General features: G+C 35.5%; 1 protein-coding gene across 1 annotated transcript in view; it reads left to right on the forward strand.

Annotated features, from left to right (window-relative positions):
• Nucleotides 1-20,351, forward strand: part of PCLO (piccolo presynaptic cytomatrix protein) — a 289,574-nt gene that overhangs the window by 178,506 nt on the left and 90,717 nt on the right. The window contains exon 11 of the mRNA XM_054726345.1: nt 8,633-8,758. Coding sequence (XP_054582320.1) covers nt 8,633-8,758 — 126 coding nt within the window. The remainder of the gene's footprint in view (nt 1-8,632; nt 8,759-20,351) is intronic.

The following is a 20,351-nucleotide window of genomic DNA, read 5'->3' on the forward strand; positions in this document are numbered from 1 at the left end:
GGTACATGCCCTTGACTGGAATCAAACCTGGGACCCTTCAGTCCGCAGGCTGATGCTCTGTCCACTGAGCCAAACTGGTTAGGACGTGAAGGAATGGTTTTAAAAAAATTTTTTGTCTACTTCAAAGTTGAACTCTGAAAGAAGCTTACCATAATGAAAAAGGTAACACAAGTTTTTTTTTTTTTTAATAAGTTTAATTTTCGTTGCTTGAGACTGCATTGCTGTCCTAAATGTGGCACATCAAATAAAGAGGAACTGAAGCAACAATGTAGTTTAGTAAAGACCCACTTGCCCGGCCTGAGTGGTTCAGTGGTTGAGCATGGACCTATGAACCAGGAGGTCATGGTTTGATTCCTGGTCAGGGCACATGCCCAGGTTGCAGGAGGCAGCCCATTAATGGATTCTCTCTCATTATTGATGTTTCTCTCCCTCTTTCTTCCTCTCTGAAATCAATTAAAAAATATTTTTAGAAAAGACCCACTTAACATTCCTCCCACATCATTTATGTGAACATTTCTGAGAAAACTGTTTTCATAGCAGACCAAGCCTCAGAATAGGACGTTAAAACAATTATGTCACCTCTCCTGCTTCGTGTGGAAGACAAAGAAAAAGTGTGTCACCTTGAGAACATCTGCCCTGAGACCCGAAATTACTTCCTCCCCATTCAGGATGGCTTTTTCTCTGTTATTTTTATTTTAACAGTGTAATGATATGTGATTCAGTTTTCATTGTAAGCCTCTCAGATTATTTGTAGAAATAAACTAAGTATAAATCTATAGAAATGTAATAAGTGTCAGGTTGAATCTCTTCTAAAACCACAGTTTCTTCCTGGTAAATTTTAATAAAGGCTTGCCTTTATTTCCCTCAGTAACAGAGAAAGTGTTTATTGTCAGGGCTAGTTCTACATTAACAGCATAACTTCCGCAGACATCTGTCAGGGTAAATGTTGCTTGCACAGTCATGTTCCTGCTAAGGACTTGACCTTATAGGCTTTGCTTCTAACTGAATAAGTTAGCACACTTTTCTATGCACTCTTAATAAAATAAAAGGAAAGGAATTAATTGATTCTCTGAGGAGAAGATGAAGGCATTCAAGGTGTTTCACTTAGAGGAGAGGAAGATAAGTGGTAATAGTAATGAACTTGAATGGTATAAATATAAAATGTATATGAATTGGCTATAGGAAATTGGCAATAAGAAATGAGATTCAATTAAAGAATAAGGATTTTCCTTGACCCTCTAGAATATTTTCTTGACAATTAGAGTGCTGAGCTAATATGTATAGAAGAACAAGGATGTGGGAGTCAAGCAAGAAAATGGGCTCTCCTTAGCTTTTTTATGTGCCGGACAACCTAGGCAAGTTCCTAACCTTCCTTAGCCTCAGCTTTTCTGTCCAGAAATGGTATGGATAGCACCCAACATGAAAAGTTGTAGAGAAAATTTAAAATATCTATGTGCAATTCATATTTGTAATACAAATACTAAAATTAAAAAATGATTTAAAAATGTACAACTAAAAAAATAAAGCTAAAATTAATTCATCAATAGAAAAATAGAAATACAGAACAAGCATAATCTTTTCCAACTAATTAGTTATAGTTACAGATTAAGTTATACTGTATGTTTTGTGGGCTGCCTAAGCCAGAAATGTATTTTTTTTTTCTTTTCAGTCTTGACTGAGAGATGATGTCTCCCAACATTCTTTTTTTTTTTAATATCTTGGTAGTTTCTCCTTTTAATGGCCTGATTTCAATCTATTCCATCACTCTCCTCTATACAACTGAGTGAGTAAAAGAAGGGCTGGCTGTGCTCCTCCCAGCCCCCTCCTTTCTGATTCTCAACCGGGTACACTGGCGCTAATCAAACAGGAGACACATCGCTGAGTCATTCACTTGGAGTGAGAGTGTGGACCCCACTCTAGCTTTCCCATATATTAGATGTTACCTTGAGCAACTAACCTTGCAAAGCCTCATTGTCTTCGTGTGTAAAATACAGGGTATTGCCCGATTGGTCTGGCTCAGTAGTTGAGTGTTGTCAACCTATGCACCAGGAGGGCATGGTTTGATTCCCGGTCAGGGCACATGCCTGGGTATCCATCTCAATCCCCAATGGGGGGCATGCAGGAGGCAGCAGATCCATGATTCTGTCTCATCATTGTTGTTTCTATATCTCCCTCTCCCGCTTTGAAATCAATAAAAATATATATTTAAAAAATACAGGGTATTTTGTTTGTTCTTTTTATTGTAAGAACCAATGAGTTAATGTAATTAAAAGGCATTTTTTAAACATACAATATAATACAAATCTACTATTTATTCATTATTCGTTCAGTTATGTTTTTGGTTCTGCTTAGGTGCCATATACTTGCTACATGCACTACACCACAAACCCAGCATTGCAGAACTGATACACGGTTCTTGTTTTTGAAGGGCAGAAGGTTACTGTTCATGGCCAATTTCCCTTTCATTCCTACCCTCTATCACTACTCAATCATTGTGGTAACTACTATAAACACAAATGTTCCACAAGTTTGCTACTAAGATAATGTTCATATATATATATTGTATGCACAGAAAACTTAGAATACAACTTTTATTTTTCTATTTTGTATTGATGTGTAACAAATTTAATTGCTTAAAGCAGTGGTCAGCAAACTGCGGCTCGCGAGCCACATGTGGCTCTTTGGCCTCTTGAGTGTGGCTCTTCCACAGAATACCATGTGCAGGCGCGCATGTACAGTGCAATTGAAACTTCGTGACCCATGCGCAGAAGTTGGTTTTCGGCTCTCAAAAGAAATTTCAGTCGTTGTACTGTTGATATTTGGCTCTGTTGACTAATGAGTTTGCCAACCACTGGCTTAAAGCAACTTATTTACTATCTTGCAATTTTCATGGGTCAAGAATCCAGACATGGCTTAACTGGGACCCTGGTCAGGTTCTCACAGGGCTGCAATCTATGTGTTGGCTGGGATGTTTCCTGTTCTGAAGCTAGGGAATCTTTTTCCAAACTCACTTGGTTATTGGCAGAATTCAGTTCCCCCAAGTTATGGGAACTATGTTCTCTATTTTCTTGCTGGCTCTCAGCCAGTAGCCACTCTCAGCATCTAGTCACCCTTCAACTCCTTGTCACGTGGCCCTCTCTCAGACCCTCTCCCACATTGCAGATTACTTTTTTTCAAGCCCAGCAGAGATTCTCATTGTAGTCTCTGTAAAATCTATATATGTAAAAGGCTACTATGCAAAGTGTCCCCTTGGGAGTTTGACCCGGAGACCAGGAGTTAGATTGCTTGTTATGACATACGTTGACCACCAGGGGGCAGCGTGGAATGAAGGAAGGCCCCTGCTGGCAGCCAGGGAAGGGAGGCCCCGGCTGGCAGCTGGAAGGCCCCAATTGGCCCCGATTGCCAGCCAGGCCTAGGGACCCTACCCATGCACGAATTTCATGCTCTGGGCCTCTAGTATCATTATAATCATGGTTGTGACTCTCACATCACCTTCGTCAGATCTTATTGGTAGAAACAAGATCTGCAGTAAAAGGGAGGGTGTTATACAGGAAGTGACTCACTGGGAGTCAGGACAGTGTATGCCTGCCACAATCCTGTATTATGTCCAGGAGTACAAAAGAAACACTTATTACTCAATTTTGAATTAGAATAGTATTATTCTTCCTTCTTATGTTATATAAGTAAAACTGACATTTATTTTGGAAAGCACAATATAGCATTAGAGTAATATAAGTTTAAATTATTTATTTTATTATTATTTTACAATTCAGTGCTTTTTATTCTGTTCATGGAGTTGAGTTGTGTAACTCATGCCATGGTCTAGACGTAGAGCATGTTCTTCTCTGCAGCAGGAAGCCCTGTGCCCGTCACGCAGTCGTCCCGCCTCCTCTTTACCCCGCCCCTGGCACCTACTAAGTCTGCTTTCTCTCCTCATTGCCTTGCCTGTTCTAGACATTTCATCTACATGGATCACACCATGTGGTCCTTTGCAACTGGCTTCTTTCACTTCATAGAATGTGTTCAAAGTTCATCCACGTTGTAGCATGTATTGGTATTTCATTCCTTTTTAAGGCTGAACAAATGTCCCATTGCATGGGTATACCACATTTTATTTATCCACTCATCTGTTGATGTGTACTTTTTTAAAAATTTTATTTTATTGTTTAAAGTATTACAAATAGTAGTACATATGTCTCCTTTCTTCCCCCCACCATTGACCTTTTCCCTGCCTCCCCTACCTCCTGGCACATGCCCTCACCCCCCCCACACACAGTGTCTTGCATCCATTGGTTATGCTTATATGCATACATACAAGTCCTTCAGTTGATCTCTTACCTCCCCCCCCCCCAACCCTCCCAGTGTTCCCGCTGTAGTTTGACAGTCTGTTTGATGCTTCTCTGCCTCTGTATCTACTTATGTTCATCAGTTTATAATGTTCTTTATTACCCATAAATGAGTGAGATCATGAGGTATTTTTCTTTCACTGATTGGTTTATTTCACTTAGCATAATGCTCTCTAGTTCCATCCATGCTGTTGCAAATGGTAAGAATTCCTTCTTTTTTACAGCAGCATAGTATTCCATTGTGTAGAATTTCCAATGACATTATAGGATTACTTAAGTGTCTCCCCTAATACAACAATTTTCTTTAACACACATAGTAAATGACCCCATGCCTAGTGCCAGCCTGTCATTAATGAGCTCAATAGCTAAACAAGTAACTATGAAGCCCATATCTATAAATTGACCCTATCTTCTAATTTACAACATCCACTTTTATATCAGAGTCATTTTTTTTAGACCTTCAGTATGATTAAATGGAATAATTGTTTTTATTAGATATAGTTTACAGGTAACATTATATTAGTTTCAGGTGTACAACATAATGATTTGATATTTGTACATATTGGGAAATGATCACCACAAAAGTCTAATTAACATCTTTTACCATATACAGGTACAAATTTTTGTGTGTAATGAAAATTTTTAAGATCTATACTCATAGAAACTTTTAAGTATACAATCCTATCTAATAAAAGAGTAATATGCAAATTGACCATCACTCCAACACACAAGATGGCCACCCCCATGTGGACACAAGATGGCCACCACAAGATGGCCTGCAGGGGAGGGCAGTTGTGGGTGATCAGGCCAGCAGGGGAGGGCAGTTAGGGGTGACTGGGCCAGCAGAGGAGGGCAGTTGGGGGAGACCAGGCCTGAAGGGAAGAGCAGATAGGGGCGACCAGGCCTGTAGGGGAGGACAGTTGGAGGTGACCAGGCCACAGGGGAGGGCAGTTAGGGGCAACCAGGCTGGCAAGGGAGGGCAGTTAGGGGTTACCAGCCAGCAGGGGAGGGCAGTGGGGGCAACCAGGCCTGCAGGGGAGGACAGTTAAGAGTGACCAGGCTGGCAGGGGAGGACAGTTAGGGGTGACCAGGTCGGCAGGGGAGGGCAGTTAGGGGCAATCAGGCTGGCAGGGGAGCAGTTAGACATCAATCAGGCTGGCAGGGGAGTGGTTAGGGGGTGATCAGGCTGGCAGACAGAAGCAGTTAGGGGCAATCAGGCAGGCAGGCAGGTGAGCAGTTGGGAGCCAGCAGTCCTGGATTGTGAGAGGGATGCCCGACTGCCCGTTTAGGCCCGATCGTCGTGGGATCGGGCCTAAACGGGCAGTTGGACATCCCTCAAGGGGTCCCAGATTGAAGAGGGTGCAGACTGGGCTGAGGGACACCCCTGCCCCGTGCATGAATTTCATGCACCGGGCCTCTAGTATAGTAATATTAATATACTCATTATGTTATATATTACAGCCCATCCTCACGATTTATTAATTTTGTAGCTAGAAGTTTGCACTTTTTAACCCCCTCACCCATTTCCTGCAACCCCCACCTTCACCCTTCCAACTCTGATAATCAGAGATCTGTTCCCTGTATCCATGAGTATGGTTTTTGTTGCTTTTTGTAGGTTTGGGTTTTTTTTGTTTGTTTGTTTTGGTTTTGGTTTTCTTGGTTTCTTATTAGAGTCCTCATGTAGTGAGAAAAGACAGTATTTGTCTTTCTCTGACTGACTTCTTTCACTTAGCAAAATGCTTTCAAAGTTTATTCATGTTGTCAAAAATGGCAAGATTGCCCTGTGTTGTTTTTCTTTATGACTGAATAATATCCCATTGGGTACATAGACCACAATTGTTTTCTCTATTCATCTGTCAATGGACAGTTAGGTTGCTTCTATATCTTGGCTATTGTAAATAATGTTACAGTGAACTTGGGGATGAATATATCTTTTGAATTAGTATTTTCATTTTCTTCAGATATACCCAGGTATGAGATTGCTGGGTCATATGGCAATTCTGTTTTTAATTTTTTGAGGGAATTCCATAATGTTTTCCATAATAGATGCGCAAATTTACATTTCCATCAATAGTGTACAAGGGTTCCCTTTTCTCCTCATTCACATGCATATTTATTGCTAGTCTTTTGTAATAGTCATTCTAACAGTTATGGAGTGATACCTTAAAGTGGTTTGATTTGCAGTTCCTTGGTGATTAGTAATGTTGAGTACCTTTTCATGTACCTAATGGCCTTCTATATATCTTTTTCAGAAAAATGTCTATTAGATACTTTGCTACTTAGTTGTATGAGTTTTCTTATATATTTTAGATATTAACTCCTTATTTCATATTATATTTGCAAATATTTTATCCCATTCAATTGGTTGTCTTTTCATTTTGTTGATGGTTTCTTTTGCTGTACAGAAGTTTTTTATTTTGATATAGTTCCACTTGTTTATTTTTGCTTTTATTGCCTTTGCTATCAAATCCAAAATATCATTGCTGAGACTAATGTCAATGAACTTATTACTTATGTGTTCTTCTTGGAGTTTATGGTTTCAGGTCTTACATTCAATTTTTTATGTATTATTTTATGTATCTTCTAATGTATTATTTCTGGTCTCCTGGTCAAACTCCTGAGGGGACACTTTGCATATTAGCCTTATATATATATATAGATAATGGAATACTACTCAGACATAAGAAAAGATGAAATACTGCCATTTATGACAACATAAATGGTTCTTGAAAATATTGTAGTAAGCGAAATAAGTCAAAAAGAAGAAGTAAAGAAGCAAAAGATTTCACTCATATGTGGGATATATTACTGAAAGCAACAAATGAACTAACAAGAAAAGCAAACAAACAAAAACTCATAGACACAGATAACAGTATGGTGGTTACCAGAGGGAAGAGGTTTGGGGAGTAGTAAAGGGTAAAGGTGATCAAATATACAATGATGGAAGATTTGGCTTTGAGTGATGAGTACATAATGCAATATACAGATGATGTATCATAGAATTGTACACTTAAACCTATGTAATTTTATTAACTAGCCACTCTAATAAATATAATTAAGAAAAGATTACCTCTTTGTTTTTAACCTTTGGCATTTTAATTATGATGTGTCTTAATGTAGAGCTTTTGGGTTTATGTTTATTTCCTCCAAGTTAAAGAAGTTTCAGTCATTATTTCTTCAAATAGGTTTGCAATTCTTTACTATCTTTTTTCTCCTCTAGTACTCCTATAATGCCAATTTTGTTGTACTTTATATTGTCCCAGAGGTCTCTTAAACTATCCTCATTTAATTTTTTTTTTCTCTTTACTGTTCTGATTGGTGTTTTTGGCTACCTTGTCTTTCGAATCACTGATTTGCTCTTCTGTTTCATCTAATCTACTATTGATTACTTCTAATGTATTATTCCTTGTAGTAATTGTATTCTTTATTTCTGACTGGCTCCTTTTTATATTTTTTACCACCATTTTTATGTTTTATGTTACATTGTTAAACTGAGTTATTCTACTCTTTCCCTAAGTTCGTTGAGCATCCTTAGAACTAGTGTTTTGAACTCTGCTTCTGGTAGATTGCTGGTCTTCATCTTGCTTAGCTATTTTTCTGGAGTGTTGTTCCTTTCTTCATTTTAGACAAGTTTCTTTGTCTCCTCATTTTGTCTTAACTCCCTGTGTATGTTTCTATCTATGTGTTTGTTTCCAGTTAAATCGGCTATGACTCCCAGTCTTGGTAGAGTTGCCTTATGTAGTAGGTATCCTGTGAAGGCCAGTGGTGCAATCTCCCTAGTCACCAGAGCCAAGTAAATAATAATGCATATGTTATGATCATGTTTGCACTTTGTCAGTTGTAATCATCTGTACATTTGGATTATGTAGTCTTAATTTACTATAGTCTTTACTATCTTTTTGTAAGCAAAATGCTCCTTAGTTTTATAAGTAAATTGTATGCTCTGGAGTTTCTTATACTGGAAACATATTCATATAAATGTTTTTTTACAAAATAGCTGGTTAATATAGACAAAGTCTTAGTATGTTACTGAAGATAGCTGAACTTAAAAAGTACTTGTTAATATCAGGTTAATTATTACAGCTCCTACCAAGATCTCAGAAAGTTCTATTTTATATAAACTACTATGAAAATCAGAAAATTTTCTTTTGTTATTGGTGTTCAGTTCCAATATCCATGTTCTAGTTAACTTCTGGGCAGCAAAGCTCACTTTGCACCTTATAATTTGTGATAACTGTTTTCCCTTCTTAAATTATTAATAATAATTTTTTGCTTCTTCAATACAGGTAATGGATTAGGAATTAGGATTGTGGGTGGTAAAGAAATTCCTGGACACAGCGGAGAAATTGGAGCCTATATTGCCAAGATTCTTCCTGGGGGAAGTGCAGAACAGACAGGGAGACTTACGGAAGGTAAGAATAAGGATGTCAAATAAAATATATGAACTCACTAAATATGAAGCAATTTAATATGTAAATTTTCTATTTTTTACTGTCTTGGAAAGCCTTTTCTTATGTTTAATTGTAAAATTCTTATGTAGCAATATAGAAGATATATCCATAATTATATTCATTTTGTGTTCAATTGCATTGTCCTTTTGGCAAGTGGTTTGCTATAGGAATATGTTGTTTAAGAAACAGTAATTAGTCAAGATTTTTTACTGACTAGCGCAATAGTATAAATAAAAGGTACTTTGGTTGTAGAGATTATTTCATAAATTAAAAGAAAAATAATATTGAAATCAGGGCCATAAAAACATAAGATGATTCAGTACACGTTAAAGTCAAGTCAGCAAATTATGGACGACCCAAGCGCAAAATCCATCTGTTGCCTGTTTCTGTAAACATTGTTTTATTGGAGCTCAGCCAAAATCATTAATTTACATGTTGATCATGGGTGTTTTCCCACTACAATAGCAGAACTGTATTCACAACAGAGATAGTAGGTCTACAAAGCCTAAAACATATACTCTTTGATCCTTTATGTAAAAAATTTGCCAACTCCTGTGCTAGGTCCTGTCTACTTTAGATAACATTCACCTTGTTATGTCATAATCATTTTAAAATAATGAACTTTACAGATGTACCTAATGTCCCATAAAATTAATATTTGATCAGTTTCTTTCACTAAAATATTACAGCTTGATTTTCAAAATGCATAATGATAATTTTCACTTGTTAATTAGATGATGCAGTCATTTGCATTTTCCAAACCATAGCACAGATAATAGTTTGGAAGTTTTCAGTGATATTGTTTATAATGAACATTTTTTATCATAATGTAGCCTCAACCTATTCTTTTATTTTTGCTCTAAATTAATTACGTACTTGAGAGTGTTTTTTGTCATTTTAGAGTTTAATAAAAAGTTGCCTATTACTGTTTAAATTTTTAATTATGTTAAAATCATTTACTGTAATTGTCTTTAGTGGAATGTATTGGAACCCACCAAAAAGTTTCTGAATATTTTGATAGACTATTAGAATAAACACATATTTGAGGAAATATTTATTCACCACAGTGTTCTGCTGGAAAGAGTCTGCACATCTCTTCCCAACTTCACATTCAGTGTCATTTGTTTCTTTGTTTGCTAGTTGGTTGTTAGAATGCCAGTATACCAGGATATCATCAAATATGTAGCATTCTAATGGTATTCATAAAGCGAAGAAAGTTAGAAGAGTTAGCCAGATAGTTAAATGGACTAGACTGTATGAATCAAGATAAAATAATTATGAGCAAATCACTTGGTCTGTACGAATTGTCTCTGACTGTCATCCTGTCATACCCAATGCTACTCTTTTGGTGTTGCTAGTTAAGATACAGGAACTGAGACTCATGTTTAAGGATGGTAGTGATATGATTGCTCTCATATAGCATATACCAGAAGAAATGAATATGCTATTTTATTTTAAAATAGAATTTGCAGCAATGACTGTGCATGATATAATTTGAAAGAGATATGAGAATGACTTCAAGATAAAATTACCCTTCTTTGTACTTACATGCCGGAAATGGGCAAGTGCTACAAATTGAGATTATTTTAAACAATTTCAACAAAGCATACTGTGATGAAGTAATGTTCCTTGTACTTGGTAGCTTATGTGGCCATTTAGGTTCATAGATTTAAATTAAAATGAGATACAATACAAACTTATTCAAGAGAGAAAATTGAAGTGTGCCTGCCACTGATTAGAGTCCAGTTCTTGCATAACCCACAGGCATAATTTTTTATTGATAATTTCTAGCTTTGCTTCATTCTTAGAACATAGGTAGTTTTTCTATTAAGTTTATAATATTATTTTTACTGACAAAAATAGAGCCTGACTTTGAAACATGAAATATTTTGAGGAGTAACTTTGACATATAATAAATCATTTACTTTCTTCCATCCATGTGTTCTGTGCCACCAGGCTGCTAGAAGGCCATCAGGCCAAATGTCTATCCATAAGCATTCACTGGGTTTAGACCAGTATACTCTCTTGTTTATATATATAAACTATTATGTGTGTATTTATATATGTAGATATTCTTATATATAGTTGTTTATATATATATATAATTTATGTTTTGTCCATAATTATGTGTTTCATTTATACATGATATCTTTAGAGTCCTCAGCCTCAAAACCCTAATAGAGAGAGTATTACAAAATTTTAAAGTAGTAGATTGGTTGAGGCACAACTCTGATTTTTATGCCTGATGTGAGGAATTTCTATAATAATACCAATTTTTATCAATGGATTTTTAAAATTTTTTCAAATACTTTTCATGACTGTTGATTTTTTAAAATTTATTTATTGAAGGTAATAAAAATGGGTAAATTTCCACAGTATGGAGTTCATTCTTTTCTAAGAAAAAATTATATATATGAATAGATAGATGTTTGTGTTTTTGTGACTTAATTTCTCCATCTATATAATGAATACCAGGCAGACATGGGGGCTGATTTGATCTCTTCTGAATATATCTTTCTGCTTTTATGAATACAAAAGTATATAGATTGAGCCTTTATGATTCAATATTTTCTTCCAGCTGATTTAATACATGACTGACAATTGGGTGACTATAGAATTCATAGACTACATTTTTCTCCTCAAAACTATGAAGCTGTTGGTCAGAAATAGTTGGAGTCCACTGTTTTTTCTAAGTCTGGTCATTTCTCCTATAATAGGCTTTACAAACTCCTTATGTTCTGACATGTTAATACTCTTGCAGTACTAAATTGCATAGACTCTGTTAATTTTTGGACAGCAAGAGTATTTTCCAATTTCCTCTACCTTTTTATCCTCTGGATTTAAAGCATACTGACCAATCATGTAGGTTTTCTGATGTTCATAAGCAAAATGCTATTCTGAAAGTACTCTCCTTATGTAACTAACATTAAATGGATAAGAAAAAAAAAAATACCAAGTATACTTTCTGAGTCACTCCTCTGGTTATTTTTTGAAAGGAAATTTTTATTCAACCTCTTTTTAAAAAATCTTTCTGAACAAGGCTGTCTGTCTTGTTAAATAATTTAGGAGAATTTTGTGTTTCAGAATACTGAGAATTAGCAATAATTATTACTCCACTCAACAAATTAAGCTACATTCAAGAAATTAGTTTTAAAACATCCCTAAAAATAAAACCAATCTTTCAGATTAAAAAAAAAAAACCACCATTCCTAATATTAATTTGTATGTCATCCCCTAAAATAAAAAAAGACAAACCAAGAGTGTTTCATTAATCAAAATTTCCTGAACCAATCTTTTAAATTATTACAATCTGCAATGATTTTCTGAAGGAACTCAGGCAGTCAGGTCCTGGGGGGATCCTATCTTCCAATATCTTAAATTTTATTTTCCAGGAACATTTAGTAAACATTCTTAGTCAAATACTGGACAAAGAAGGATCTTTTCCCACCTATCATTTTTCCTTTTAATGGATAGAATCAGTTATTTTCTATTGAGAAAATGAAGACAAAAGATCTGGAGAATTAAACTACAACTCTAATTAAGTTCTAAAGTGCCATTCCTTGCTTTTTGCTTTAAGATTAAAATTTTAACTATTTTAGACTAATAGTGTCCATGCTGTGAAATGTTCAACATTGGGGATTTAAATGGTATCTGAAATCTTTTCATTTTGGGCTTTTAATATTGTCACTTGGAACTAATTTGAGCATTGAAAAGCACACTCAAACATTTGGACTTTGAATGTGTATTTACAACTTGCCACTTCCATTTTAATTCCTGAGACAAATCATTATAAACCTTATTTGTATTATACTATCAAAACAAATTCAGTATACTAAACACTTTAGATAATGGCCTCAAAAAATTATATTCTTCCTCTGTAATAAACTTACTTTTCTCTAGACTCTTTCTCTGGTGAAACTTACTGAATATCATTACAATTTTAGGAAGTTTTGAATTTATGACATGCTTTAAAAATCCCATGTTCATTAATTCATATTACCCTGTGTGTACTCCCATTTTTCTCAGATCAAAGTTCCAACCATCTCCAAATTTGGGGAGTCCATAATACAATTGTCATCTCATGACAAGCACAGACTTTACTTTTTATCTGACAAAGACCTGGCTCAGTTCTTCCTGGTGCTCCATACCACATTGTGCATATCTCTGTTGTAACCCTTAATGCTGAAATCTTTTGTTCTGCATATTCAATTTCCTACCGTAGTGCCTAATAAAACAAGATTTCAAGCAATATACATAGAAAGGAGTGATAAAGAATTCCTTTTCGCTTACAAGAATTGGGTGCTTATTAAGATGTCATTCCTCATAGGGTCATGTGAAGCAAATAAAATGATACACGGAGTCACACTCTAGAATTCGTAAAGAGCCATGCACACTTAAGACAGCATTGATATTTGGTAATAACTTTTGATTATTTTTCAAAAAAGATGTATAAAATGGAAGCTGTTTCCTCTGGATACAGGTTCTTAAAACTTTTAGATTAACTGCTCATTAATTTATATAAAATTTTTTCTGTCTTTTTTTTTTTTTTGCTTTGAATTTAAATTCAGATATCGGGAATGGGGATAGGAATTTGGATTGTTACTAATAGAGAAAAACCCCTCCACACTGGAAAATGCAGCACCACTTCCCTGTGCAGTGCAAAGAGTAAGAAGGGGGTTTTTCTCTGGCAGTTCTCTAGCCCAGAATCTCCCCATCATTGTGTTTGCTGGGTGGTTGAGAAAGAGTGAGGGGTACAAAACACAGGAATTTTAAATTAGAAATTAAAATCTCAGTTTCCCCATGGACGCAGACAGTGGGATGGTGAGGGCCTGGGATTGGAGGGGGTCGATGAGGGGAAAAGGGGGACCTATATAATACTTTCAATAATAAAGATAAATAAATAATAAATAAATAAATAGAATCTCAATTTCAACTCAAGGTAGTGTTATCGGAGAATTGTGTGGGATGGCCTTTCTCTGTTGCTAGTGGGAGTGGGGTTCTTGGGGCGCCATTGGAATAAGAATTTCCAGAGGCCCCCACAGGATATGAGATGTGGTAGAAAGCTTTATTTGTGTGGAATTACATCCATCTGTTTCTGGTTCATTTGCACTTAAATGGTGAGTGTATTTTGCTCTCAGTCTTGTAGTTTTTACTGAAACAACTCAGAGATTGATTTCTTCATTACATGGTAACCAAGAAAGTTAGGATTTGATGCTTACTAATTCATTAAAAGTGGATGTGATTTTCTTTAGTCTGAGCCCCTCCCAGTCAGGAAAATTGCCTTATAAGATTCACACAGCTTAATCACACTTTTCATCTCCTTGAGTGGGGCTGAGGGAGCTTCATGGAATTTGTGGTTTGATGTATGAAATTTAACACCTAATCAACTGCTGACTTGTACTTTACATTACAAATGTCGAGTGTACAAAAAAAAAAGAAATTGGAGAGAATAATATGGCAAACAGCTATGTACCCAGCTTACTATAGTGTCTTAATATTTTGCTGTATTTTTTCATATTTTTAGAAAAGATAAGTACCTATAAATTGATTCTGAAGTCTCCTGTAATCACTTCACCTCTCCCAAACCTCTCTTTGTGCCCCAGAATAAACCACCAGACTTAATTCTCTTACTTTTCTTTATAATTTTATGTATGTATTCATAAGCTACATAAGCATTCATTTTGTTTGTTTATGAAATTTTGTTTATTCATTTTTTACTTATGAAATTTTATACAAATATCTAGCCACTTTTTTAGTTACATAACATTTATGAGATTTATCCAAGTGGTGTATGTAGCTCTAGTTCATTTATTTTAGCTAAGGGCAGAATTATATTATTGCATATCTCAACTACTGTTTAATTTAAACATTCTCTGCTTACTTTGGTTATATATGAGGATTTTTTTCTATATGCTACTCAAACAATGCTATAATTAATTTTCAAAGTAGTCTCCTTGTTCACATATTCAGGATTTCTTGTATAAACAAGTTACATTTCTGAGTTATAATGACTATCTTATTAGGTGATGTAGGAAATGTTGTGTGGTTTCTTCAACAATAGTTGGTGTTTCCAAATTGCTCCCCAAAGTGGTATATTATGTATTTTTACATTCATCAGTAGTAAATTAGTGTTCTTGTTTCTCTACATCTCTGTTCCTCTTTCTCTACATTTGCTTTTTTTAAGATAATGTGCCATGGTATACTATTGTCATTTCACTTCCCTTACCTTCAGTAATGTTGAGTATGATACTATTTTATTACTCTTGTTACCTCTTGTGTTCTCTCAGCTGTGATTTGCTGTTTCTTTTGCCTATTTTTTTATAAATGGACTTTTACAAATGATTATTTATGTATTTTAAATTGAATTTAGGGAATCTTTATATATAGTGAACATAATCCTTCGTCAAGTATGTAGGCTGTAAACACCTTCTTCCAGTATGTGGCTTGTATATTTACTTCCTGATTTTGTTTTGTTTTACAGAAGTCAAACTTTTCATTTTGTTTCTATTACAGTTTATAAATATTCTATATCACTTAAGAAGATCTTCTTGCCCTAAAGTCTTTAAAATACTTATGAGTTCTTTGTTCTAGCCTGCTGGTCTGTTTGTCTATCCTTATATCATTGTCACACTGTTTTAATTCTATCTTTATATTAAGTTTTGACAGATAGTAGGTGACTTTACCATAATACTGTTTTTTAAAATTCACTTTGAGACAATTATTGACCTTTGATCTTGCATGTGCATTCCAGAATCAGCTTGTCAATTTTCATGAAAATCTCTGTTGAAGTTTGATGATGATTATATTGAAGATATAGATTAATTTGGAAAATAAAGGTTTTATATTGAGTCATGTCTATTTGAGTTTTCAGTGGGTTCATAATGCTGGACCTTTGTTCAACCTAAAGATGTAATCATTGCATTCTGAATCAATACAATAAAGTTAGAACATTAAAAAAACAAACACATAGCAATTGTTAAATGTAATAATTATCATTTTACAACTTATAACATATCTCTAGAAAAGGCAAAGTAGAAAATATAAATTAAATAAAATTTTGTTTAGGAAATATAATGGGCCAAATCTAATCATTTATGTGTATTTCTTTGACTAATTTTTATTTAATTACTGGATTTCGTGAATTTATTCTCTAAATTGTGTTTTCCTGGTATTGTGTATCATCTACACTAATAAAAGAGAAACATGCAAATTGACTATCACTCCACTACTCCCACCAGCCAATCAGGGGGGGATATTTAAATTAGAAGGCCAAAGATGGCAGCCGCCCAGCTGTTCCAGGCATGGAGGGAAGGGATCTACAGGAGCGGCACTCTGGCCACAGCAAAGATGAAGGCCACAGACTCTGGCCGGAGTCTGCAGGAAAGACGAAGAAGGCAGACTCCGGCCAGAGCGAAGGCCTGGGTCCCAGGTGCCAGAGGAAAACTGTGCTGGAAGCCAAGGGAAGGAAGGCCTATTGCATGGATTTCTTCATGCAACAGGCCTCTAGTGATATCATAATTGTGAAATATTATATGGGCATGATACTTTTTTTTTTCTTTTTTTTTTTTAATTTAGAAGGCATTGAGGGCCAGGTGGAGACTCTTTCTTGAAGAGACACACGAACTTCTGGCCTGGTCCGCTATTTATTTACTTGAATACACATTTGCCCTTTAGCAATGCATACAGGCAGATCAAAGCTAAGCAGAGTCGGGCCTGGTTAGTACTTGGATGGGGCATGATACTTTTAAAATTCAAAAATTTTTATAACAATAAATGTATAAGAACTAAATATCTTTTAGCCAATGAACCAAAAACAATTATTTGTTTATATTGATAGGTTGTCCAACTGGAAGTTACTTTAATAAAGTACTGTGAAGATAACATATTTATATTATTGGTAGTATTGGTAAATAAATCAAATTTGTTTGGAAAATTTTTGGAAAGCTGTTTGGCGCTAAGATAGGAATGTAGTGTTGGGATCTGAATGTAGTTTCAAGAACCTTCTTAATGAATCAGTGGGAACAGAGGAGAGCAAAGAGTTAAAAACCAGTGATAACTAATGTTTGCTTATGGATTTAGCCAGACTTATATGGAAAGTTAGGTTCTCACAGGCCATTAGGGATATAAAGAAATGAGTTCATCTTTGTTTGTCCATATGCTGTTCTATGAGGAAATGTGCCTGTATTATTAATTCTACCTCATGGATATGTTTAAATTTGTTGTTTCAATGTAGGTGATATTGGTCCAGCTAGCTAGCTCTTATTAAAGATGAAGTTGACATGGTTTTGGGCAAGAAATCATGGTTGGATTTATGGTTGAGAATCCGTGTTGGAATGAAGGTGAGGTTAGCTGTCTTTAAAGTGGTCATTTTGACTTTAGAAGTTGGCCTCTGGAACTCCCTGTCATGAAGAAGTCTACAGTAGAAGAGCTAATTCCAGGAGTATTACTAGAAGACACACTGCTGTGTAACTTAAGGGAGAATGTTCCTAGGCAAGAAAGTCTCTATTTCTGCTTATGCTTTTTTGGCATATGTTACAGATGGCATGGCAGAGATCAAGGTTGGCGATCAAGAAACACACCACACAGATGAGTGAGCTTCCTTGTTCTTGTTCCAGGGGGATAACCAGGTACGGATTGGTAATTAGCATGAGATTTCTCACAATTCCCGCAAGTTGGTGTGTTAGGTACACGTGACACAAGAGCATACTTTATGTTAATACAAAGGTTTTCTAATAAATATTTAGGTTAACTATCTTCTGGGGAGAAAATATAAAATTTGAGTACCTGGACTTATAGGTTGTGATATATTATTTTTAGGATGCAGTGATCATGCTTACTTTGTCAGGATATTAATGATTAGCTATATTGCCAAGACAAAGATTTATTTTGAAATTTATCAGAAGAAAGGTATGTTTGAGTTATAATATTTCTGATAAGATCAGAAAGAAAACAGAATAATTGAGCTGATTTACGCATTTTTGGTAGGTGTAATACTCCAAACTTTCATTTTATTGTTTTTATCAACAAGGGTGACATAACTTGAAATATTCATGTATATTCTAGTGATACTGCTTTTGTACTTAAATTTCTGGATTTTTCTAATCAATAAGCCATAGAACAAGCTTCATTTTGTTTGTGGGTGAATGTGGAATGGTTATTTTTGAAGCAAGGATGCTGAACACTCTGATATCCATACCAAATCTCCAACTGCCAATGCTATAGCATCTCTGATATATATAGAAAGTATTTTTAAAGTCTGGTATATCAATATCAAGATTTAAATTCAGCTCTGGCACTTAATGTCTGGATAACTTGTTTAACTTTTGGTATCTTGGTGTTCTCCTTAGGAAATTGGGATAATAATAGTCTTTGCAAAGTTGTTATCAGAATTAGAAATAATGTTTCAGAAACATGTAATATAGTGTTTACCATGGTGTTTCATGTAAGTGGTGAAAAGACTGTGCTTCTTTCACTTTGGAGGTCTTTGATGGTGAGAACATTTGCTATGCTAAGCTTGAATTCTGTGTCCCCCATATCTGTACATGGTTGGATAACTGACCATGGCCATGTCTGCATTCTGAACTACAGGCACATAGGTTATTTATCATGGAAACAACTCTAAACTTAGAATCGGAAGACTCTGAATCAATGCCATTTTCATGACTTTAGGCAAGTTACTTATGTGTCTGAGACTCCTTTTGTGTCATCTGTACAATTAAGAGGTTTCAACCTATCTCACCTGTCTCGCAGGGTTAACAGTGAGTGTGAAAGATGCTGGTGTATTGTGTGTGCTTTGTTAAGTATACAGCACTAACATAGCTATAGGAGCTATTTTTGTTGAGGGGAGATAGTTTCATAGGTGACTATTAATCGTATAAATTTTAGGCTTTCTGTAAGGGAATCTTGAAATACCAGAGGTATCTGCTATAATGGCATATCATTTAAAATATCAGACATAAATAAATTAAAAATAGATGAAAATGCCTGAAGTGATTAAGCCATTTATCGTATAACTATATGACCTCCTCACTGTAAAACTATAGTTTTGACTAATCTTTAAAAATGGTTCTAGGGTCTCAGACCCGACCTCAGTGCTGCGTAGGCTCTCGCAGCCTCTCCCTAGGTTTCCTCCAAAGGACCACCTCAGGGATTCCTTAGTAAGTGTCGGAGGCCTCTGGAGAAAGGTCCGTTTCAGCCCTTGTAGGAGTCAGAGCCAGCAGGGCAGCAGGGCAGGGGGTGGGACGCTCCATGGATGCTTCCCTTTCATAAATAAATAAATAAATGTTTCTAAATTTCTTTTTCTTAACAATATATTAATCAGTAAATATCATGCTCTGATTAAAACCTGTGGACATGCATACAATTGAATATCTGTTTATGTAATTTCCATGGTCTATTAGTCACTGAAAATATATCAGTGAACAGAATCATGGCATAGGTGCCAGATGTCTGGCCCCCAGTGTCTGGACCAATCTTTCTCATCAGTTCGTTTGGTGTGTGACTTTTGAAAAGTCACAGGAACTCATTGGGTCTTCAGTGTGAAATGTGAGTGATCCTCCACAAGACCCTTCCATAATGTATACTTAGGAGCCACTTCACTGATGAAAGTTGTGGGGAAAAGATTAAGCCTTGAGAAGAAACATACAGTTAAGGTTTAGAAGGGGGAGGTGAGAGAATGGTACGTGAGGCACGATGAGCTGGGTTTGTTATATGATGGAAATTCAATGACTGGAGTTAAGAATTTGAGGTTAATTAGATGGGATTAATAAAAAGAAGAAGAAAGACCAGAATGGATAAATTATGACACTAATAAAGCTTAAGTCTCAGGTCTTCTCCATCAATTGTACTGTCTCCTTACAGGAAGCTTCTAAGAAATATGTGATGTTTGTGGTGCTAATCAGATTTTTAAGATTTGTAATTTTTTGTGTTTTCTTTTGTCCTTTTAATGAATATTCACTTGTATCTAATATTATGTCCATAATTTTAGATGTTTTTACAATTGCTTAAGCTTCAGGCCTTACACAACTTGATTTCATCCCTGTATTAGCTGTCATTTCTTATTGGAAAAAGACATTGAGGTTCTTACAGCAGAATTACAAGAAACTGCTGATGTGCAGTAACAACATACTGGAAAGGCAGATAGGAGTGATAGATTGATGTGGAGTAGATGTAAGATTATTATGAATACTAGAAATAATAAAGACTGCAAATGGATCAAAACATTTATTCAGTAGCCTGGCTAGTGTTGCTCAGTGGTTGAACATCAACCTATGAACCAAGAGGTCATGGCTCAATTCCTGGTCAGGACATATGTCTGGGTTGCAGGCTCTATCCCCAGTGTTGGGCATGCAGGATCAATGATTCTCTCTCATCAGTGATGTTTCTATCTCTCTCTCCCTCTTCTTCCCACTCTATAATTATTAAAAAATGTATTTTGAAAAACCACATTTATTCAGTAACTATTCAGAAAACATTTATTCTGTACAAGTGTATCCTAGAAATTATCCTATCTAATAAAGAGTGATATGCAAATTGACTGTCACTCTAAGACACA

Source organism: Eptesicus fuscus, chromosome 14, assembly GCF_027574615.1.
Source record: "Eptesicus fuscus isolate TK198812 chromosome 14, DD_ASM_mEF_20220401, whole genome shotgun sequence".
In the NCBI taxonomy this organism is placed as follows: domain Eukaryota; kingdom Metazoa; phylum Chordata; class Mammalia; order Chiroptera; family Vespertilionidae; genus Eptesicus; species Eptesicus fuscus.